Genomic DNA, 24,828 nt, shown 5'->3' on the forward strand with positions numbered 1-24,828 from the left:
AGGACAGCAGAAGCATAGGAATGCCACCAGCTGCAAGTTCCCCTCCAAGCCACACACCATCCTGACTTGAAACAACGTCACTATTCCAGCAACGCTCACATTCCATGAATTAATTTTTTTTTAAATTTGGACTCGAAACCTCATTTGTTAACTGATGACTCATCAGTTCATGTTTCTAAAGAGTTAGACTACTGTTTTTAAATCCTGTTACTTAAACCAAACGCATTGAGAGACATGGGGCAAAGCCACGTGTGTGGAGTTAGGTCAACCATGATCTCATTGAATGGCACAACAGCCTCGAGCAGCTTTGTGATGTTCTCTTGTTCCTATGCTGTAATGCTTGACAAAGGTTAGAACTGCTAGACTTCCATCAGACAAAGTAATAAATGAAGCACCTCATGGCGGGTTGGCTATCGTATTGGATAAGATATCATCCATTCCTTCAGGCAACAATCCCCCCCACTCACTGGAGCAACTGCAACAGGCTGCCGTGTGTAGACTCACTTTGTGACCAGCACAGGTCACTCAGAGGCTAAAGGATTACAAAAAAAATTGAGGTCTAAGTGTGAGAAATCGGTGTAAAGTCGAACATTTTTGGTAACTGATTGTTTTTGATTTGTTCAGATATTGATGAATGTGAGGAAAATCCTGATATTTGTGAGGGTGGACAGTGTACCAACATCCCTGGGGAATATCGCTGCCTCTGCTACGATGGGTTCATGGCTTCCATGGATATGAGGACCTGTCTGGGTGAGATCTGAAGTCCATTCATTTTGTTTAAACTTCACAATGTTAGAAGGAGCCAAATATACATTAAGAGTCGTGCCATCTGCATTTAGAGATAACAAGAGAATATTTCAGGAGTGTTGTTGAGTTTTTACGTACTGATTGTGGTGATGTTTTCAATCCTCCTTCCATTTAAGGCCAGGTCACAGCGAGCCAGGGCAAATCACATGATGTGGGCTTCAGCACTGAGGGCACGTTGCTCGCTAGAGATGGGCAATTCCGCTGAGCATGGTTTATTCTTACACAAAGCCTCAAGCCCTTTCATCAGACTGATGGAGTTCGAGAGCGGGATTTTACAGCTTTGCTCATCCCGAAACCATATGTTCCCCCCACTGCCCCGCCCGCCCCCCCCCACCCCCCGGAGGTCAATGGAACATTCCATGTCCCGCCTCTCACCTGCTCCAATCCCTGCGGTAAGCAGGATGGTAAAATTTCAGCCTTAGTGTTTCCTAGAACCGAGGAACAGACAAAGTTATTTATAGGGAGGAGGAACAGACACAAGTCATGTGGAGAGAGGATGTTTGACATTGGTGGAGAGAGAGTCAGTGATGAGTGTGGAGGGAGGGATGGGGCCAGTGGTGAAGGGGGGGGCGAGGGTTGGAGCCAGAGGAGAGGCTGGGGGGGAAGAGGGGGCTGGGGAGATGGCAGCCATGGAGCCATTGGTGAGTGGTGGGGGAGAAAGTTCTTGTGGTGAGCTGGGGGAGGGGCAGGGCCAGTGGCGAAGGGGCGAAGGATGCGCCCAGAGGAAAGAGTGGGGGTGAGGAGGGGAGGGAGGTGGCAGAGATAGAGCCACTGGTGAGTAGTGGGGGAGAAAGTGAGTTGGGCGAGAGACAGGGGTGAGTTGGGCGAGAGACAGGGCCAGTGGTGAAGGGGGAGGAGGGATGGAGCCAGAGGAGGGGGAGGGAGCGGTGGGGATGGGAGCGATGATACCAGTAGTGAGTTGGGTGGGGAGAGTGGAGAGGGTGGCAGGAGGGTTGGACGGAGCTCATGGTGAGTTGGGGAATGGACAGAGATAGAGGTAAGTGGGTAGGGTCAGAGTCAGAGATGAGTGGTGAGAGGGATGGAGCCAGTGGGGAGTGGAGGGAGGGATGGAGCCAGTGGGGAGCGGAGTGAGGGGATGGAGCAATGGGGAGTGTGAGGGAAGGAAGAGGCCAGTCAGGAGTGCTGGGGGAGGGAGAGATGGAGGTGAGTGAGGGTATGGACAGAGCTGGTGCTGAAAGGAGGTAGGTAGGGTCAGAGCCGGTGGGAATGTGAGGGAAGGAAGGGGCCAGTCAGGAGTGGTGTTGAAGGGAGAGAGATGTGTGAGGAGAGGGATGCAGCTGGTAGTGAGTTGAGTGAAGTGTGAGTGGAGATGGTGGTGAGGGGGGAGAGACAGAGCTAATAGTGAACTGGGGGAGTGATGAACCCAGTGGTTGTCGTGTAGTTGTTGCAAACCAAATTGGAAACAGCGCACAGCTCATCTGCAACCAATTGAAACCGCAAAGCACAATATTTAAATTTAAGCTTCTACCCCCTCAGCAACCAACGCAGATTCAACCTGTGAAACTGGGACTTGTAATAACTCCTGACCGGCTCCAATTTCACTATTTATTGTGGAAAAAAAATCTTTCATTTTGAACTTTCCTTCCAGATGTTAATGAGTGTGACCTGAACCCTAACATCTGTCTCCACGGTGACTGTGAGAACACCAAAGGCTCTTTTATCTGCCATTGCCAGCTGGGATATTTTGTAAAAAAAGGAACAACGGGATGCACAGGTGGGAACTTTAACTCTTCACTTTGTTCTCGTGCAGACTTTCCATTGATGTTCAAACTCAATCTCCATACAAACCAAATCAAAGGCCCTTTGTTCAGAGTTCAGTACAAATGTTATAAATCTTTCTAAGTTCATGTGGCCGTGTGTAAACCACCAACATGCTTTCCTGAGTACTCTCACGCCTTTCCACATCCTCACTGTGCCAAAATTAAGGCTCATTTCAGAGTCTCTGCCTCAACTTCACTCTTTCCCAGGATCTGAAACTGTGAAACTCCTTTAATTTCCTCAAAACCCATTCGCTTATACAGATTTGCTACTAAATTAATAGATACTTGAAGCGAAGAAAGATCCAGGGTGAAAGGGAGACAGTGGAAGAGTGGGATCAGTTTTGGATTTTTCTAGCTAAGAGTCGGACAGACAGAGTGTCATAAAATCGTTTGGTTTTAAAATAAGCCTTGTGCCAACATTGTGCCAGGTTTTACAGTGCTCATCCCATTGGCTGACCACATTGTGCTAATATGCAGAACATTTAATGACTGCCATAACACCCTCACATTAAAACACAGAAATACAGAAGATAGGAGCAGGAGAAGGCCATTTGGCCCGTCAAACCTGCTCTGCCAATCATCATGATCATGGCCTATCATCTAATTCAATAGGCTAATCCTGCTTTCTCCCCATAATCTTTGATCCTGTTCGCCCCAAGTGCTCTATCTAGCCACCTCTTCAATACGTTCAGTGTTTTGATATCAATTAATGAAATCCACAGGCTCACCACTCTTTAGGTGAAGAAATGTATCTTCATGTCCATCTAAATGGTCAACCCCAAATCCTCAGAGTGTGACCTCTGGTTCTGGTCACCCCTACCATCAGGAACATCCTTTCTGCATCTACCCTGTCTAGTCCTGGTAGAATTTTATAAGTCTGTATGAAATCCCCCCATCATTCATCTGAACTCCAGCGAAAACAATCCTAATCTAGTCAATCTCTCCTCATACATTAGTACCGCCATGCCTGGAATCAGCCTGATAAACCTTCACCACATTCTCTCGAGAGCAAGAATATCCTTCCCCATAAAAGGAGACCAAAGCTGCGCACAATATTCTAGGTATGGCCTCACCAAGGAAGATAAGATCAGAGCTTAATATTGAAAAAGTAATGAGACGGAATTTTACTCAGAATTTTTTAAACATTGTCTAATCTGTCCCAGAACATCTAAGAACAATAACACATTCTAGAACATTTTGTAATTGAAGCAAATTAATCTGCACATAAAATGACTCCTTAATCTTCATTGTCTGAATAAATTTGTTTTTTGTTGGTGACTCTATAAGCTGTGTGTTCTGTCGCTGTGCTCCCCATTGAAACTTTGTATTCAACTTTATACTTCTCCAGATATTGATGAGTGTGAAATTGGAGCTCACAACTGTGACATGCATGCCTCTTGTGTGAACGTGCCAGGGAGCTTCAAGTGCAAATGTCGTGATGGATGGATTGGAGATGGCCTTGAGTGTATCGGTAAGCATGCCAAAGCTTTTGGGTTTTGTTCAGTCGAATTGGGGTTAGCAAATTAAATTTCAATGATAAGGAATAAATGAAATCAGAGAGGCTGTGGGTGGGATTCCTCTCTCCGATCCACCCTCCCCCAGCACAGCATCTCTTCCGGCAGCAGAGGCAGCTTGCCATTGGCCAGCAGTAGGATCTCCCAGTCCTGCCAATATCAATGATAAGGTGCTGTTGTTCAGCTGTGCAACCGGGGTACCCACCACAGGGAGGTCACCGTCAGCAGGACTGGAAAATTCAGCCCTCTGACTACACACTCTCTTCAAGCAATGTTGTTCAAGTCAGGGGCACTCGCAGGTACCTGCTGCCCTTGCCCTGCTAGCTGGTACAGGTAATGGGTTTGGGAGATGCTGTTGAAGAATTATTGGCGGGTTGCTCCTGTGCCTCATACAGATAGCACACACTGCCACCGTGTGGCGCTGGTGGCAGAGGGAATGAATGATTGGGGGGGTGAAAGGGATGTTGCTTTCACCTTCACAAAGAGGTGAATTTAGGGAGTTTAACATTTAAAGCCACACCAGCTTAATCATCATCACAGTCTGCTCCCTGAGTTAATTGTGCATTAGATGTGATTTTATGATCGAAGGGCTGGTGTTTAATGGAGAGTTTGATGAGCCCGTTTTAAGATTTGTTAACATAGAGTATGACCACGTAAGTCATTTCACAAAACATCTGTGTGGACCCCCTGTGTTTGTAACAAGGGCTGGCTCTCCTTTCCCCCTCGCTCCCCACAGTCTCCGTGGAGATTTGGTGCTGCCCATTCATGAAGTTGCCCCCTCTCCCCATTTCTCCGGTGTGGCACTGGGCCACAAAGCTCCCAGCTGCCATCCTCAGACTGTGCCATTGCCCAGTCACAGCCTGTCACAGCAGTCAGGATGCAGCCATTGGTCTCAGCACCCAGAGCTGAAAAGAGGGAGGATCAGCCAGGGTGACAATATTCACATTTATAAATAGTTACAGTTGTATGGGCAGCACGATGGTAAAGTGATTAGCGTTGCTGCCTCTCAGTGCCAGGGACCCGAATTCAATTCCTGTCTTGGGTAACTGTCTGTGCGGAGTCTGCATGTTCTTCCCACGTCTGTGTGGGTTTTCACCGAGCGCTCCTGTTTTCTTCCACAGTCCGAAAGACATGCTGGTTAGGTGCATTGACCGTGCTAAACTCTCCCTCAGTATACTTGAACAGGCGCCGGAGTGTGGTGACTAGGGGATTTTCATAGTAATTTCATTGCAGGGTTAATGTAAGCCTACTTGTGATGCTAATAAATAAACTTATATTTTAACATTTTATTTATTCATATAAACATATAAAATTAAAATCTGAGAAGATTGGAAAATAGAATTGTGGGATCATGAGCATATTCAGCTCTTGGTTACATTGTAACCGAGGCACTCATTTAAGATTAAAGCACCAGCCCTGAAGTGCTGAGGAACAAGAACACTGTCTGTGTGGAGTTTGCACATTCTCCCCATGTCTGCGTGAGTTTCCCCCCACGGTCCAAAGAATACGGGTTATGTTGATTGGCCATGCTAAATTGCCCTTAGTGTCAGGGGAAATATCAGGTTAAATACGTGAGGCTACTGGAACAGGGGCTGGGTTGGATTGTGGTCGGTGCAAACTCAATGGGCTGAATGGCCTCCTTCTGCAGTGTAGGGATTGTATGTATGATTCTATGAAGAAGGTTTCATCTCGACGTGAGTTTGTTGCTGGATGAACTTTATGGAATGAGGGATTTGTGTGTTGTTGGGATTTGACTTCCTTTGATTTTTCCATTGCAGATCTGGATGAGTGTGCCACCGAGGAGCACCAGTGCAATCCCAGTGCCAACTGCATGAATACGCCAGGCTCCTATCGCTGCACCTGTAAAGATGGTTTCAGTGGCGATGGCTTCAGCTGCTCAGGTAATGGCTCCCAGCTGGGGAAATAAGAACGAGACAGAATGAACAGCTGCAGCTGCTCCGAGACATTGTGCTATTCCAGGCTCGGGAAGCGTGGGACTGTTTGATGATTAGTTGTTAACGTTAGGAATAGTTTATGCGACTTTGGGCCTACCTTTTCTCTTGTCTCTGATGTTGTCTTCAGGGCTGTGGGACCCTTTAATGTCCAACAATTCACACTAAGTACTGCTGTCACCAACAGCTGCAGGATCCATATCAAAAGGAATTCTCCCCCCCTCCCTCCCCGCCTCTCTCCAAGCACAGATGCTGCCATCTCTGGGCAGGCTCAGACCTGGTATCAAAGATGTGAGTCTGTGATTCAGGCTTATCCAAATGTTTACGCCCAGCCGACAATGGGGCGATTCTCAACTCAGCAACCAGGGTGATTCAAGTAGAGTCATTTGCAGAAACAAGCAATTGTTTATCAATCGAAATAACAAAACCTGCAAGCAGATCAATTGAGTTTGTTTGACTGACTTTTTGCAAACAGCATTGGAAAGGAGAACAGAAAATGCTGGAAAATATCCTCAAGTCTGACAGATCTGTGGAGAGAGATTGAAGCGAATGTTTTGAGTCTGGATGACACTTCATCGGAGCAGACCCACTGTGATTTTCCAGCATTTTCTGTTCTTGTTTGAGATTCCAGCACCTGCAGGAGTGGCTTGCCATTCTCCAATTCAGTTTGCAAATATGTAGATTGCTAACCCATGGAGCAGAGAATTGAAATGAATGTCGGAACATTATCGCCCCGCCCACTGACCCAAAGGTCGTAAGATCTCGCCCACGGCCAATGGAGAATGTTGTTTTGCGAGCCTCGCCCGCTCCAATTCTGGGACTGGCAGGGCGGTAAAATCCTGGCCAAAGTGTCTGATCCTGCAAAGTCTTGCCTTCCGAAAGTCAGTCTAGGGGATAAACGCCGGAACTGTACCATCTCGTCCGCCACGGAATCAGAGCAAGCAAGGGGCAGACAATGGAATTGTCCATTGACCTCATGTGGGAATTTCCGGTCTCGCTTAAGCGAGGCTGTAAAATCCCACCCATAGACACCAGAAGTCAATGGACCTTTGCATGGCCTGGCCCCGCCTGCTGCAATTTCCGTGGTGAATGGGACAGAAACATTCTGCCTGTTGTATTCAACTCAAACCAAAAGCAGTAAATACCATAACAGGTATTGCCAAGAAATGCACTGCTTCACATACGGTGTTTAGCAAATCTTGTCGATGTTAGGGCTGTCCTGCTTAGATTACGTCGCTGCTTCTAACAAGGAGATGCGCTCATTTCCCATAACCATACATCTGGTAACCATCAGTGTGGTCCTAATAGCAGACAATAGCATCCTGAAAGAATCTGTTTTTCAGCAGATTGCCAAGAGGAAACCCATAACCTATAGGCAGGAATGTCCTAATAGTTCTCTACTGCCTCTCCGCATGGCAATTTCCCAGCTCTCTCGTCCAGTTAGAAAAGAGACATCCCAGGTGGGATTCTCCTGTCTTGTCCATGAAGGGACCCATTGCAAGTCAAAACAGAAGATTTGGGGTTCCGGCCAAAATGCCATTCACTTTCAGCAGCAGCAGAGAATCCCAGACCTGAATGAGGATGGAAAGTTTTGGCCCACATCTTTCATAGAATTTCACGGGTTTGTATTTCATTGAAGCTGTGGATCCAGGTCCACAAAGATGAGTCAATGTAAATGGAGAGAATCCTGCCCCCAATAGTGGGATCTCCTGTAATATAAATCAATAAATTGATCAGCATTACTTCCATGTCATAAGTTGGCCAAGTATTACTCCTCAAGCAAGGGTTAGAATGGAAAATTACAGCCAAGTTACAGCTGGGAGGATGAGGGAAGATTTTCTGTAGTCCACTGGGTAGTATAACCCATGTCTATCTGAAGGTTTCCCTGTACACAATGACACCCTCTAATTAGCTAAGTATTCTGGAGCAGGAACCTGCTTGAATAGGGATTGTCACACTGTGCTACTGACCAACTGACCTGTTTCTCTGTGCAGATGTTGACGAATGTGCAGAAAATGTGAACCTGTGTGAGAATGGGCAGTGTCTGAATGCTCCTGGGGGATACCGCTGTGAATGCGAAATGGGATTCACACCAACTGAGGATAGCAAAGCGTGCCAAGGTAAGGTCATAAGAAAGGCTTCTGTAGGAAGCTGCAAAGCTTCCACATTCCAGTGAATGTTCAGTCATTTTTCTCACAACATTAATAACGTTCAGTAATGCAGATGGTCAGAGGCAGACTCACCACATCCTGGCAATAACTTCAGTGGGCTGGCTTTGGCCTTCTCTTTGTTGGTTCATTGATTGTACAGACCTGATGATTGAACTTGACAGATACTTGACAGACTGAAAGGTACCCACTTGAAATAGAAACGGAGGACGCTGATGACTGCCAAGGTGTTTGCAAGAGTTTCTGTTTCTCTTGTTAATAATTTTAGCCTTTCATCTGGGGATACCGAATGATGCCGCGTCACAGCAATCAGTCCAAGAATTTGTTGGCGATGGTTTTCTGAGCACATCTGTTGCTAAATGAAGCCAGGTGTGTTCAGGGTCCTGTGTGTCTAAAACGGGAGTCCAAAACTAGAGGGCCTAGGTGTAAGGTGAGAGGGGAAAGATTTAAAAGGGATCTGAGGGGCAACTTTTTCACACAGAAGGTAGTGCGTGTATGGTGCCAGAGGAGGTGGTGGAGGGGTACAAGTACAACATTTAAATGACATTTGGACAGCTACACGGACAGGAAAGATTTAGAGGGATTTGGGCCAAACGCAGGCAAATGGGACTCGTTCAGTTTAGAAAATCTGGTTGGCATGGACAGATTGGGCCGAAGAGCCTGTTTCTGTGCTGTATATCTCGATGACTCTCTAACTGCTGTGACTTTATCTCTGATGTGACACAGTGTGTAGTGGATGTGTCTGATCTGACTTTCAATATCCCTTTGCGATTTTGCGTTCAGATATCGATGAGTGCTCCTTCCAGAACATTTGCGTTTTTGGCACGTGCCAGAACCTACCCGGAATGTTCCGCTGTGTTTGTGATGACGGCTACGAGCTGGATAGAAGTGGAGGCAATTGCACAGGTGGGTTCAAAACTGGAAGATTCCTGCACTCAGTCTCATTTATAGATTGCTCTTTAATGGAATCGTGCCACATTTAGTCTAATTAATCAACCCGACTTTAACTAATCATGCCACATAAAACTGATGATTAGGCATTATGATAGGATTCATTTTGTGATTTATAAACAATTAGAATTAAACAATAAAATCTTTATCTTTGTAAGATAGCTAAGTCTTATATTAGAGTAGAGAGAATACCTCACAAGCCCTGACCTTCAATAATTCACGGCTTTGATCTATTTTATGAGTTTTCTTACAAAAGATCCAACCTCGCAGCCCCTCCGTGGGTCGGATAACTCACCATGAATGTGCTGCCTCAAAGCTTTTCAGTGAAATAAAACGTCAGGAAACAGTGAGTTACAGAAAACAAATAGTTCAGTCAGACACTGATTCAGACACACAGTTAATGCAGCTATTTTGTAACACTGGATCCCCCCATAAGCAGGAAAAGACTAGGCACCAGGGATCAAAGCTCAGACTCTGGGACTGTAATTACGAGAACAGATTTCACCCTGATGGCTTGCGTGTGGCAATATTACAGCCTCATAACTCAACCCCAGCTGCTTGGTGTTCTCTATGAATGTGTCAGTCGTAACTCAGTATGGCACTCCTGCCTCTAAGTCAAACACTGGTTGGTTCACATTCCACTCCAGAGAATAACCAAAAATACTAGGCTGGCATTCCTGTGCAGTACTGAGGCAGTGCTGCATTATTAAAGGTGCCGTCTTTCAGATATGATGTCAAACCATTTATCCCTCTCAGTGATCGTACTAAATCCATGCAATGCTTTGGCGAAGGGCAGAGGAGTTCTCCCTCGTGTTCTGTCCAAAATGTATCTCTCAGTCAACACAACAGCAAACAGACGTTCTAGTCATTGATCATGTTCATTGTTTGTTACTCCTTGCTGTGGGCCAATTGTTTCCTACAAAATAACGATGACAATATTTCAAGAGAATTTCATTGGCAGTGAAGCAAAATGGAATGTTTCAAGATCATGGAAAGTGCTACTTAAATGCAAGTTTTTATCAATCTGTGCAAGTTTAAAAATCCTGATGATTTAGTCGATGCACTGGCACTGTGTGTTTAAATGCCAACATTGTGGAAACGGCAGAGTGGGTAGACGGTTAAAGGAGGCCTGAGGGACAATCAGCCCTGGAGTACTTTCACATGTACCTGATGGTCAGGTTGAAGTGACATAGTACAGCCTAGAGCAGCTGATACATCCGCCCACTCACTCAGTCAGCTGCAGTTGGCAACCAGGGACAGAGGAGAGAAGATTAATAAAAACATCATTGGGTCAATTGGATCTAAATGTTTTCCAATATCCATCAGCTATATTGGACATGTGAAAGAGAAATAAAGACAAATTTGCAAACTGCATGACGCCTCCACAATGGCTGAATGGCTGTACCTTACTCTGATACGATGATGTACTGATTGGGTAATAAATAATCACTACAATGAAGTGTATATTACTAAGAATGAAAAGAATGAGTTTCAGAACCTGATTGGTGATGGATTAATGATTGATAGTTAATCAGTTATTTGATGGATTAGTTTAACGATGGACTGGGTTTATGTTGACAGATATCAATGAATGCGCTGACCCTGTGAACTGCATCAATGGCCTGTGTGTGAACACTCCTGGGAGCTACCTGTGTAACTGCCCGACAGATTTCGAGCTGAATCCCACTGGTGTTGGCTGTGTGGGTAAGTCTGATCTCCAAACCAGAAATTGGAGGAGATACAATCGAATGTTCCATCTCTATGATAAGGTGGCACCAAGGACGATTAACTGTTCCCCACCTCCACCCTCGTAGCTCCCTCCTCTATCATTTTCAGTCTTTCCTAGCATGGTCTACCCACCCATCTCCTCTCAGAGCCCATTTGTGCCTTCAACAATCAGGGAATATAGCCATTCTGCTATTTAGTCTTCCCAGCGAAAGTTCATAAGTAAATGTTCAGTATATTCACTATGCTCACATCTCTGGTATTCACTTCTGGCTGCCTCTCATCCACTGAAATAATTATCCACACTCTCACACCAGAGCTGTGCTCTGATACATGGTGCCTTGAACATGGGATGGATCAGTTTCTTGATGTGTGGATATATGTGCGTGAATTCTATCTCACTGCTGCAACTTTCCTCATCAATTAAAGGATAAACTTATCCCTGCACCATTGACAGGGCATTATTCCCAGTATGAACATGCGAACAAGGAGCCATTTGGCCCCTCCAGCCTGCTCTGCTATTTAGTAAAGTCATGGCTGGTCTGATAGTAATCTGTATCTTGCCTACTCTAATAACCCATCATTACTCTTTATTGTAGGAGTATATTTAATGTAAAGAAAATATCTACTAGTAAGTTAAAGTATTGTTGTCCGTTCAGGGACCTCACCTGTCCTTGGCTCTTTGTGCTATACATAAGGGTGATAATTGTTTCAACTTCAAAAACATCAGCACCACGCAAATCTTCAATTGATTTTCACACATGCATACACATGCATGCTCATACATGCACATGCACACATATGCACACGTGCAAGTATATCCACATGCAATCCAAGGTCTAATATCGGAAATGAAACAGCTATCTACCGATGCTTCTTTCTGTTTCATTTATTTGCTGCTCACAATCTGTGCTCCTCTAAACTGCAGAGACCAAATGTAGGCCGGATGACCACTTTGCAAAAAGGCTCCATTCGGTCCATTAACGTAACCCTGTGTTTCCAGTCTCCAGTCATTTTATTTCTCCCACCCTTTACTCCCACCCTGACCTTTCTGTCCTTGACTTCTGCACTGTTCCAGTGAAACTCGAGGAACAGCACTTTACCTTTAAACTGGGCTCTTTACAGACTTATGGACTCAACACTGAGCTAAACAATTTTAAATCATAATCTCTCCTCTATTTTGTTTCCTTTTTCTCACTGTGTGTTCTATTTGTTCTTCCTTCTCTCTTATTTCCCTCTGTTTGCTGTCCAAAGGCAACTATTCAGGACTTTACCATTCACACCTCCTCAAGACACATCGTGGGCAGGGTTTTCCAGCTGTGCTTGCCCCAAGACTGGAAATACGGCCTCACAGCGCCAGGGATCCGAGTTCAACTCTGGTCTTGGATCACTGTCTGTGTGAAGTTAGCACGTTCTCCCCATATCTGCGTGGATTTCCTTCGGATACTCCAGTTTCCTCCCACAGTCCAAAGATGTACGAGCTAGGTTGATTGGCCATTCTAAATTGACCCTTAATGTCTGTGGGATTAGCAGGGTAAATACATGTGGGCCTGGTTGGGATTGTTGCTGGTGCAGCCTCGATGGACCGAATGGCCTCCTGCACTGTATGTATGCTGTGCTATGGTATGGGAAATTCTGCCTGAGGTCAATCGACATTTGCATGGTTCACGACCGCCCGCTATGATTCCCGTGGTAGGCTGGATGGCACTTTATGTTTCTATACTCTTTCTATTCCAAATCTCTTTGGTGTTGCACCAGGAAACCTCTCGTCATCGAATCTCTCTGCCCTCCAGCTGATCACAGACCTTCTCCTTTTGTTCTTTTTCCACCCTACGTGTCACTTGCTTGAAACCAATTATATTTCGAACCTTTCCTGGTCCTGATGATAAGTCAGTGACCCGAAACGTAAATCCTTGTTTCCTTCTCCACGGACGCTGCCGGACTTATTGAATATTTCCAGCAATTTCTGTTGTTTCAATGAGCACCCATTCCTCAAACAAGTCACACACAAAATGACAGCATTGTGAAACATCATACACATAGCATGGCTCACAATCTGTTATAAAAACCACATTGGAAAATCCCGACCTTTAAGACTGCATTCTGATATGTTCTCCTTGATGAATCTCTGCTACCCATCTCCCCACCCCCCACCCCCACTCTCCCCCTTACGCAGGCATGGTCACTGTATAAGTTTACCGTTCATGTTTGGCTCTATTACAGACACGCGTGTTGGTAACTGCTTCCTGGAGACCTTGCCGAGGGGAGATGGTGGCATCTCCTGCAGTGCAGAGATTGGCGTTGGTGTCACTCGAGCCTCGTGCTGTTGCTCCCTGGGAAGGGCTTGGGGAAATCCTTGTGAATTCTGCCCTCTGGTCAACTCAAGTAAGTGTAACCAATGTATCCCAGGTACTTTGACCATACCATTATTGGGCAATTAGATCAGGGGTGATTGTGAAGATGGGAGGGAGATTCAAATGGAAATGATGAAAGGGGAGATCTAAAAGTTCATGAAGTCTCCCTCTGCAGACTGGTTCCGAAAACACTTTGGATTTTTTTGGGATTACATCTCTGTCATGTGCCATAGAAGGTAAATATTTCTGCCTATCACAGGATATTGAAATTTTGCAGTGTCAAGTGTAGCAATATCAAGTAGGCACCCACCCAGATCCTTCAGTCTCTGCTCCATCTTGTGTATTGTTCACATAGGACCCGCTATAGCTGATCCTACTCGGCTTCCCTAGTGTTTGGTTCCATGTTCTGCACCGTCACCAGCGCAAAGCAGGAGTCATCACCTTCTTAACAGCTAGCGATCCTTTTGAATCACAGTCTCCTTTAATGATTGCATTTGGGCTGGCCCTAGAACAGCAGAAAATAGTTTGAGATAAAGGACAGATTATGATATGGGTGTCCTGCATGAGTTGAATTTGCATTTACTGAAATACAAGCTTAAGTTTCCAGAAATGAAAGTTGTTCTAGCTGAGCAAAGACTATAGAAACCAATACAATAGCGAGAAATAAGAAAGGTTGACAACAGTGAGAAACCTTGGTGCAAAGAGGTGGGAGAGAGTTGGAAGGCTGGAAATAAGGTAATGATGAGAAATACAAATCAAGTGTGATAGAATTTGGAATGAGGAAAAATCATCTATTGGTTGATAAATTTTGAGTTAACTGATGTTGAGACGTTAAGTACTAATTTTTACACCATAAATTCTGTTGCAGCTGAATACAAGACTCTGTGTCCAGGAGGAGAAGGTTTCAGACCAAACCCTATCACAGTCATCCTGGAGGGTAAGTCAGCCATCTCACTGAAGTCCCATTATAAAGACAGCTTGCTATAGACTGCAATGTGACTGCTAATTGTCTTCTGCAGATATTGATGAATGTCAGGAGTTACCAGGCCTTTGTCAGGGTGGAAACTGTGTTAACACGTTTGGCAGCTTCCAGTGTGAGTGCCCGGCTGGGTACTACCTGAATGAGGATACCCGTATCTGTGAAGGTGAGAATGGATTCTGAACCATGGCAGCAACTTCAGGCTTTTGGTACAGGAACAGGGTTGTAGTTATTGTGGAAATCTAGGCACCTTTCCCTTCCATCTATCCATTGTTTTAACTTTCGACTACCATGAGATCCAATTAACCATCTATCTTCCTGGACTGACTGGTCCGATTTGTTGTTAGTTTATGGAGCTAAATATATAATTTAACTAAAAGTAAAAAATGTGAACTCTTCAATTCTATTGATCTTATATCCTACTGTAACTCCAATCTCACTCTTCCTGTTTCCCCAATCTCCCCCTTTAATCTCACTCATTCTGCTTTCCCTACTTTGCAATATAACTCCAAACTCTTTTGATGTCTCCAACTGCAAGTCTTAGCCTCTGCGTTTCACTCTCCCTCTCCCCATTCCCTATCTACCTAACTGACCACCAGCATCATTTCAGAAACGTATAACATTTCATTTTTCTTCATTGAACTGTAAATGCCATCCCATCATATCAACCTGCGTATGTCCTGTTGCAATCTTTCACAATCACCCTCATATTTTCCCACAAGTTGTTGTTTTCAATACATTTGAACAGTGGTCCTTCAATTCCTAAGTGCAAATCAATTCTATATCACGTAGACAAAAGCAGTTGATGGAACGCCAAGTTCCTGGCTGTTCACACCTCACTGCCACTGCAAGCAAGGACAGAATTTGGCACTCAGCCAAATCTCCATTCACTGCAATGTGCCCAGAGAATTCTGTTGGTGTGAAAGCTCAGTAAATTCCGGCTCACATCCATTTCAAGCAGCATGCTTTTACTCCAAACCTATTACTGTCTACATTCAAATGTTTCTCTATCCATTTGGCCAATTGGCACATTTTACCATATTAACTGATGAAACTCCATACACACCACATCCACTGCATCTCCTTCATCTCTCCTTTCTGCTTGTCCTTCGTTCATGGTATTTAATTAATTTGAACGGGATGTCTTTATTCAGATATTGATGAATGCACCACTCACATCGGAATCTGTGGGCCCGGAACATGCTACAACACCCTGGGCAACTATACCTGTGTCTGCCCTCCGGAGTACATGCAGGTCAATGGAGGAAACAATTGTATGGGTAAGAGACTTGCTTTATATCGAGGGCTCAGATATACACAAGAGGGAATGTTGATCTACATGAACGACTCACAATAGCTCAGCAGGATTGAAGCTATAGGAGAGTGTGGGTCAGCTTCATGCACAGGGATATGGTGTATTCAAGATTTAATACCAATATAGTACCAAACAACAGCAACATAAGGAGTTAGGAGCAGGAGTAGGCAGTTCAGCCCTTTGAGCCCGCTCTGCTATTTAACATGATCATGGCTGATCTTATCTTTGTCTCAACTCTACTTTCCTGCCCGCTGCCCATAGCCCTTTATCCTGCTTTTCATCAGTAATGGAGCGAAGAACATGACCCAGAATTTACACCATGCAAGATATTTCTTCAAATACTACTACTATGCGGTATAATCAATATCTCCATAGTCTGTCAGAGCTCTTTAGCAGAGGCTATTCACAGCTGCTTCTACAGTGTAATAAACTCAGACCCATGGGAGCAGCTCCAGATCGTAAACACAAGCTGACCACTTCTCTACAACTGGATAAATCCATCCCACAATTACACTCAGGCCTGGATTTTCACCGAGTCTGGATGACTCAGGAGCCCTTTAAAAATGGCAGTGTGGGGAGAGGGTCCTGATTACAGGATTCCTGACCCCATTCCTGAAGAGAAGGAATTTGCAGCGTAAAGTCCAGTGGAGTAAACATAGAAAATAGGAGCAGGAGTAGGCCATTTAGCCCTTCAAGCCTGCTCTGCCATTCATTATGACCAAGGTTGACCATCCACCGGGTAGCCTGTTCCTGCTTTTTGACTAGCTGAGTTGTTCCTGTAAAGGGATAGTATGAACATAATGGGTCAACTGGCCCCTCCTGGGCTATATGGCTGACCATTCTACGATTCTAGTCTGTGATTTTAAAACATGAACCTGACCCCGGGAGGTGGCAGGAGTATAAGGGAGAGACGTAATTCAGGGAGACAACAGCAACAATTTGCATTATTAATGTCATAAGCTATCCCATGGAATTTCACAGGAATATTGACACTCAAATTAAAGATTTTAAAGTTTATTCATTAGTGTCACAAGTAGGCTTACTTTAACACTGCAATGAAGTTACTCTGAAAAACCTCTGGTCACCACGTTCCGGCACCTGTTCAGGTACACTGAAGGAGAATTTAGCATAGCCAGCACACCTGATCGGCATACCTTTTGGACTGTGGGAGGAAACTGGAGCACCTGGAGGAAACCCACGCAGAAACAGGGAGAACATGCAAACTCCACACAGCCAGTGACCCAAGCCGGGAATCAAACCTGGGTTTCTGGTGCGGTGATGCAGCAGTGCTAACTACTGTGCCAACATGCCACCCAATTTGACACCATACCACAATAAGTGATATTAGAACACAGAGGTAAGTTTTAAGGAGCATCTTAAAGGAGAAGAAAGAGGTGGAGAGATTTAATAGTGGAATGAGCACTACCTCTTTTGTATTTTATGTGAACACCACTTCTACCTCTTCCTTTGTCCGAATTTGCTCAGATACCTGGGAACCAGATAGGGTTTTTTTAGTCTGAAGAGCGTCGGTGTAGATAAGCTGCACCCAGTGATTTAGCTGTAACAGAGAAAGTTTCATATTCACCAGGTGGATTTAAAAGCATTTATGTTCTGAATTGTGATAGATATGAGGAAGAGTGTCTGCTATCGAAACTTCAATGATACGTGTGAGAATGAACTTTCCTTCAACATGACCAAGAAGATGTGCTGCTGCTCGTACAATGTGGGCAAGGGATGGAACAAGCCATGTGAACCCTGCCCGACCCCGGCCACACGTGAGTCAGGAACAAGGGGATGGGCCGTGGAGGTGAGGTGGGAGGCTGGGGAGGAAGATGTGGAGCGGTTGTAATCTATCATTTATCAAAAAAAATTCTAATTAATTAGACTAATTAATGTCCCTGCTAATCTAACGTTAAGCTATCAATAGTGATTGGTCAGTGAGGTGGATGGTGATTGGCCAGTGAAATGGATTTGATTTGATTTGTTATTGTCACATGTATTGGGATACAGTGAAAAGTGTTGTTTTTTGCACACTCTGCAGACAAAGCGTAGAGTACATGGTGGGGTAGGAAAGAGAGAGTGCAAATGTAGTGTTTTAGTTATAGCTAGGGTGTAGAGAAAGATCAACTTAATGCAGGGTAGGTCCATTCAAAAGTCTGACGGCAGCAGGGAAGAAAATGTTCCTGGGAGAGTTGGTACTTGATCTCAGACTTTTGTCTCTTTTTCCCTAATGGATGAAGGTGGAAGAGAGAATGTCCAAGGCACGTGGGGTGCTTGATTATGCTGGCTGCTTTTCCCAGGCACCACGGGTGAAATGTTTGTTGTGCACTGACTATTAAGAAATGCCTTAAGATGATTGCACTGTGAGGTTAAACGATAACTGTATGCTGACTGCAAGTGATGATATGTAAGAGATATAATTGTGAACATTCTTTTTTAGCTGACTATCAGCTCCTGTGTGGGAATCAGGCTCCTGGGTTTATCATTGACATCCATACTGGCAAACCAGTTGGTGAGTGTCCACTGCTTTCTGCATATTTCCTGCAAATGGCAACTGTTATAGAGAGTCATTTAGCCCTACAGCCATATGATGATGCTTTGATTTTTGGCACCCTGATGTGCAACAGTTTTCAGGCCATACTATCAAATGTGATAGCTTTTAATTAATTACATTGATAAACAAATCAGCAGCAATAATTGAGCTTTGTCACATGGAAAAATTCTTCCAAATATGTTCTCAGGCGGGATTCTCCAGCCTTAGCAGATGGCCCATGGGAATCAAGACTCCTCGCCTCAAATGGGGCATTGGCCAAAAATTGGGGTTGCAGGATTCAGGATTCATAGGCCCCACCGGCTCCAATTGGGTTCCTGGCCTGAGTAGCCAGAAAATCCAAACTAAAATTAATTCTAACTAGCACCGTATTCCTAATATTTAAATTTATTTATTAACATCACAAGTACAGTTACATTATGGTTATACTAACGCTGCAATGAAGTTACTGTGAAAATCCCCTAGTCGCCATACTCCAACACCTGTTCGGGCACACTGAGGGAAAATTTAACATGGCCAATGCACCTAACCAGCACATCTTTCAGACTGTGGGAGGAAACCATAGCACCCAGAGGGAACCTGTGCAGCTACGGGGAAAACGTGAAGACACTGACCCAAATTGGGAATCAAACCCGGGTCCACTGTGCCACCTTGCTGCCAAGTAATTACATCAGCTTCCCTCCCCATTGGCTCTTATCAGCTAACGTCAATAATTTGTTTGGAATCTGTGGACACAATGAGGTAGACCTTGAAGCCAATGGAAGTAGGAATGGAGATTTACCATCACTTGCACACACTATAGCACAAATCTATCCATTGTCTGTTTATGTCATTGCTTGACTCAGCGCTAGGTGATTTTAACCCTTGTTACAGTGCAGACTCCGCACAGACAGTGATCCAAGCCAGGAATTGAACCTGAGTCCCTGGTGCTGTGAGGTAGCAGTGCCAGTCATTGTGCTGCCCATATAAATGTCACGGTACAGTTTGAACAAGTTAAAGCATGAATCAGTCTATATTCTCTGGCTTGTGTTCTGCATCATAGGGAGTGTTAGAACCTGGGTCATACTCTTTCACTGAGTCCCTTTCTTGATGTCCTATCACTTTGGTCGTTTTTTGCAGAGTGAGCAGGGTGCAATGTAAAAGAATGCAGTCAATGGGTTTTTTAGACATGCAATGATAGCTGTGGAAATGAAACAGTGTCAGATATTGATCAGGCACATCCCCTCACTTTGCCGAATTGAGTTTAATTCATAGAGTTTTAAATGATGTGCTCCATTCAACCAATCCAAGTATAGTTAACAAAGCGTTTCAGAATATTGGACATGAAAGATTAAGACAAAAAGACAGATCAGTGCAAAAATAAACTCTTGTTCAATGTCTTCAAGGTTCACTTGGAATGGAGCTGTTAATGGAAAATTGTTCTTTCCCAAAAAGAAAATGTCAGTCATTCTTTCTGAATCTAAAGGGAATGGTTTCGGATTAAACTAGAATGAGCCAAGCAACATGTCCTTTACTGAGCGACACTGGGAATGATTTCCAGCTCCTAATTTTCGTGTCTGTTTCATGTGCAGATATTGATGAGTGCCGGGAAATCCCAGGAATTTGTGCTAATGGTGTCTGTATAAACCAAATCGGGAATTTCCGTTGTGAGTGTCCAATGGGATTCAGCTACAATAATGTGTTCCTGATCTGTGAAGGTAAGGAGTCACCTTCTGGCTGCATCTTTCTAATGATACATTTCAGTTTGTCATATTTATTCCTTCTGTCCTAACAAAACCCTCTCTCTGCCTGCCGTTTTGGGGTAGATATTGACGAGTGCACCAATGGAGATAACCTGTGTCAGCGGAATGCAGACTGTATCAACATCCCAGGCAGTTACCGCTGCCAGTGTTCCCCAGGATTCAAACTTTCACTGAGTGGAGCCTGTGTGGGTGAGTAGTGGCAGGATGTACTCTCCACAGATTGCCAAATTCAACTCATTTGCAGAATATCACAGCTCCCAGACTACAGCTGTCTTTTTTAAAATTCTGAGTGGGAAATGTCACTGGGTGTGGGAAGGAAGGATATCAACTCAATTCATTTATCCAGAAAGTGTTAGAGTTCACCTCCGCGCCCCCCCACTCCCCTCCACCCCCCAACGTTACCTGAGGGCCACACCTAATTATTTTCCAAATTATTACAGAGCCTTTGTCTCCACCACTCTATAAGGGAAGTTCAGACTATCTAGTGTTCAGTTCAGGCTGTTCTAATGGATGCCATATATAAACCTTCTCTTCCTTTGGGTGGTGTATACAGGCCTCTCTGTCCCATTAGCCCTTGTCCCTATGGATGATGTGTACAGAGACCCCCCGTCCCTATCGCTGGTGAATACGGACCCATCTGTACCTGTTGGTAGTATTTACATATCTCCCTGTCCCTATGGATGGTGTGTACAGACCCCCCTGTCCCTATAAGTGATGAATACAGACACCCCTGTCCCTGTGAATGGTGAATACAGACCTGCTTGTATCTGTTGGTGATGTGTACAGACCCCATCCCTATGGATCATGTGTACAGACCCGCCTACCCCTATGAGTGGTATATACAGACCTCTTATCCTTATGGATGGGTGTATACAGACCTCATGTTCCTATGGATGGTGTGTGTAGACCCCCACTCTCCCTATGGGTGGTGTACACAGATCTCCTATCCCTATGGATGGTGTATACAGACCCCACCTGTCCCTATGGATGGAATGTGTAGGCCCCTCACTTTCCTTTGAGGTGGTGTGTGCAGACCTCATGTCTTCTGGGTGATGTGCACAGAGTTCACCATTCTACAGATACGGTGTATGGTTCATCCAGTGTCTTTTTCTGATAGATCGTAATGAGTGTCAGGAGATCCCAAATGTCTGTAGCCACGGAGAATGTATCGATACAGAAGGAAGTTATCGGTGTCTTTGCCACAATGGATTCAAAGCAACAGCTGACCAAACAATGTGCATGGGTAAGACATCTTGCAGTGTCCTATCATTCACCCACAGAAACCAATCTGCTCTTTGAATGTGAGATGGTGAGTGACCTGTGTGCACGTTTGTGTTGTAGATATTGATGAGTGTGACCGACAGCCCTGTGGAAATGGGACCTGCAAGAACACAGTTGGATCTTACAACTGTCTCTGCTTCCCTGGATTTGACCTCACTCACAACAACGACTGCATGGGTAAGGGAAACCATTTCTGGAAAATGCCCCCTAACACTAAACATCGCCCAGCCTCACAATCATTCTTCATTTTGCTGCAGTATAAATGTAAGCAACCACATTCTGGAATTAGCAGCAGGCATTCCCTCTCTAAAACATGGACCCTAAAGCATAATGTATCCATCTCTCAGTACATGCAGATCAGCACACACCACAAATTAAACTTCAAATATCAAAGAAATGTCAAAATCAACACACAAAAAAAATTACATTAGGCAAATGAGAATAGTGGTGAACCCCTCAAAAACTATTGACAATGATGTTGGCATTAAGGTATTGTCCAAAGATGTGCAAGTTAGGTGGATTGGCCATGTTAAATTGTCCCCTTAGTGTCCAATGATATGCAGGTTAGATGGATTGGCCATGTTAAATTGCCCCTTACTGTTCCAAGATGTGTAGGTTAGGGGCATTAGTGGGGTAAAGATGTGAGGTTATGGGGATAGGGCCTGGGTAAAATATTCTGTCAAAGAACAGGTGCAGACTCGATGGGCCAAATGGCCTCATTCTGTATTGTATGGTTACTAAGATTCTATGATTCTATGGTTCTATGAGATCAGGGTAATGGGCCAGTACTCTACTTGGCAGAACGTAACTTGTGGTGTCATAGAATCATTGAATCTTTTAGTGTAGAAGGCGGCCATTCGGCCCATCGAGTCTGCACTGACCACAATCTCACCCAGGCCCTATCCGCATAATTCCATGTATTTACCTTACCTTAGCTAGTCCCCCTGACACTAAGGGACAATTTAACATGGCCAATCCACTTAACCTGCACATCTTTGGACTGTGGGAGGAAACTGGAGCGCCCAGAGGAAACCAGTACAGACACTGGGAGAATGTGCAAACTCCACACACAGTGACTCAAGCCAGGAATTGAACCCGGGTCCCTGGCGCTGTTAGGCAGCAATGCTAACCACTGTGCCACCCACAGGAGGTTTGTGTTATGGCCTCAACTATTCATGATATTAATGCCTTAAATGATTGAATAGAAAAGACATATATATCCAGATTTGCTGGTGACACAAAGATAAGCAGCATTGCAACTAATGTAGATGGAAGTATAACATTTCAAATAGATATTAATGTATTATATGAATAAACAATACAGCATTAAATGGATTTCAATGGAGGGAAACGTAAGGGAAGTTACCTTGGATCTAAAAAGGGTAAAACAAGGTATTTCCTAAATGGCGTAAGCTAGAAATAGTAGGGGTCCGGAGAGACTCAGAGTCCAGGTACAGTAAAATGTAATGAACACGGAAATAATCCAAAAGGCTAATAGAATGCTGGCCTTTATATGCAGGAAAACAAAGTACAAGGGAGCAGAAGTTATACTTCAGCTATACAAAGCTCTGGTCAGACCACACCTAGAGTATTGTGAGCAGTTCTGGACACCACGCTTTGGAAAAGAGGACAATGTAGGTTTACCAGAATGATAGCTAGAATCCAGGATAAAATTGTAGGAAGAGATTACACAAAGCAGGGTTGTACTCCCCAGATTTTAGAAGTTGAAGAGATGTATTGATCAAAGTTTTCAATTATTAATGGGAATGGACCAGGTAAAAACTATTTCCACTGCCTGAGGAGTCCGGGGAGTTTTGGGGACATAGTCTGAAAATTAGGACAGGCCTTTTCAGAGTGAAATTCAGAAACATATCCACGTATAAATGGTTAAAAAAGTTTAAAACTCTCTTCTACAAATGGTAATTGATGCCAATTCTGTTAATTCTGCATCTGAGCTTGATCAAATTTTGTTAAACAAAGGTACAAAGTGATACAGAGCAAAGATGGGTACATGAGATCGTCCATGATCTCACTGAATGGCTTGAGGGGATAAACAACCTCCGCTTGTTCCTATGTTCCTAGTGCATTCCTGCACTAAACATCTTGGTCCCACAGTGGGTGTGAGATTACTAAATAAACCATTCAGAATTCTACAGCTGTAACACTTTAAATGATCTTTGTATTATTAATTCCATCTATTCCTGTACAACTCACTCCTGCAGTACAGTATAGGGCAACAAGTGAGAAATCTAGGGTGGAATTTTCCCTTCCTGCCCACCGTGGGAATCATAGCAGGAGGCAGAGGTTTGGTGGGTGGGATTTTCTGGTCTTGGGGCAATGAGGCCGGTAAATTCGCCCCTAGTCTCTCAATATAGAGCACCAGCAAGAGGTAAAGTGTGGGAGAGGAGATGGGAAAAACCAGGTCATCAGGAATAGGGGACACCACACTTCGATTTTAAAAGCCTGCAAATTGTAGTCATTTAAAATTTAATATGAATAACCATTGCTTGTTTAATATAACCAACACAATATTTCACCTAATTTGGTTATATCATTTTATATTCTAGTCCATCCAGCAAATTTTTTCATTCCTCTGTTTGTACATTGCTCAGTTTTAGAATCAGTTAAAATCCTCAAGTCCACATTTTGAAAGCAGGATGACATTATGTTTCCTCTTTTTAGATATCGATGAATGCTCGACTCTGATTGGGCAGGTCTGTAGAAATGGACAGTGTATAAACAGTATCGGATCGTTCCAGTGTTTGTGTCAGGATGGCTATGAGCTGCCACCTGATGGGAAGAATTGTGTTGGTGAGTGGTCAATGATTTGTCCGTCTGTAACCTTGTTGATTGAGTTTTACGTCAGCCACATTCACGTGCACCACTGACTAAAGATCCTCCACTGATCACAACTGCTGGTTTTTATTCTCCACATTAACGATACGGCAAACCCATGTCACGCCTGAGAGGGACATGCACATTTACATGTTTCCAGCATAGCCCAACGTTCATTGATAACAAATATTTCCAGTAAGGCAGACACAACTTCATTGCATATATTATTACCCCTCTTCAATCACTGGACCACACTGAGCTACAGCACGGTAGCCGAGTGTGAGTTGTCCTGTTTATGACCTGAGATACCAATTTCAGGGACAGCTGTTCCCATTTTGAGCTGCCAATCTGTGTCTGGAAAGTACAGAAGATTTGGACTTTGGCTTCTCGACGAACTATGAACTTTTTCCCAAGAAATCTTCTCAATGGGCATACAATGTTTAATAGCATTTTCTTAAAAAGTTCAGCACATCTGAGGTGCTGATTAAATGCAGAGATAGGAGCATACTACCTGAATGGGAACTTGGGTACCATCGGGATGAAATTTATTGAAGAATGTAGGTATGCGATTGTTGAGATTTGATAAAGAATGTGGGTACAAGATGAATGATATTTGGTAGAGTATGGGTACGCGATTGTTGAGATTTGCAAAGAGTGTGGGTACGCGATTGTTGAGATTTGCAAAGAGTGTGGGTACGTGATTGTTGAGATTTGCAAAGAGTGTGGGTACGCGATTGTTGAGATTTGCAAAGAGTGTGGGTACGCGATTGTTGAGATTTGCAAAGAGTGTGGGTACGCGATTGTTGAGATTTGTAAAGGATGTAGGTAAGAGATTGTTGAGATTTGCAAAGAGTGTGGGTACGTGATTGTTGA

The 24,828-nt window shown here is 44.2% G+C and overlaps 1 protein-coding gene across 1 annotated transcript in view; it reads left to right on the plus strand.

Annotated features, from left to right (window-relative positions):
- The window catches only part of fbn3 (fibrillin 3), a 227,294-nt gene that overhangs the window by 153,140 nt on the left and 49,326 nt on the right, over positions 1–24,828 (plus strand). Inside the window, exons 30-47 of the mRNA XM_080212943.1 lie at positions 625–750; positions 2,417–2,542; positions 3,937–4,059; positions 5,881–6,003; positions 8,049–8,174; positions 9,006–9,128; positions 10,755–10,877; positions 13,122–13,283; positions 14,121–14,189; positions 14,272–14,397; positions 15,386–15,511; positions 17,172–17,321; positions 17,987–18,058; positions 19,669–19,794; positions 19,903–20,028; positions 20,957–21,082; positions 21,181–21,297; positions 23,803–23,931. Coding sequence (XP_080069069.1) covers positions 625–750; positions 2,417–2,542; positions 3,937–4,059; positions 5,881–6,003; positions 8,049–8,174; positions 9,006–9,128; positions 10,755–10,877; positions 13,122–13,283; positions 14,121–14,189; positions 14,272–14,397; positions 15,386–15,511; positions 17,172–17,321; positions 17,987–18,058; positions 19,669–19,794; positions 19,903–20,028; positions 20,957–21,082; positions 21,181–21,297; positions 23,803–23,931 — 2,199 coding nt within the window. The remainder of the gene's footprint in view (positions 1–624; positions 751–2,416; positions 2,543–3,936; positions 4,060–5,880; positions 6,004–8,048; positions 8,175–9,005; positions 9,129–10,754; positions 10,878–13,121; positions 13,284–14,120; positions 14,190–14,271; positions 14,398–15,385; positions 15,512–17,171; positions 17,322–17,986; positions 18,059–19,668; positions 19,795–19,902; positions 20,029–20,956; positions 21,083–21,180; positions 21,298–23,802; positions 23,932–24,828) is intronic.

Source organism: Carcharhinus amblyrhynchos, chromosome 26, assembly GCF_965287045.1.
Source record: "Carcharhinus amblyrhynchos chromosome 26, sCarAmb.v2.hapA, whole genome shotgun sequence".
Taxonomy (NCBI): Eukaryota; Metazoa; Chordata; class Chondrichthyes; order Carcharhiniformes; family Carcharhinidae; genus Carcharhinus; species Carcharhinus amblyrhynchos.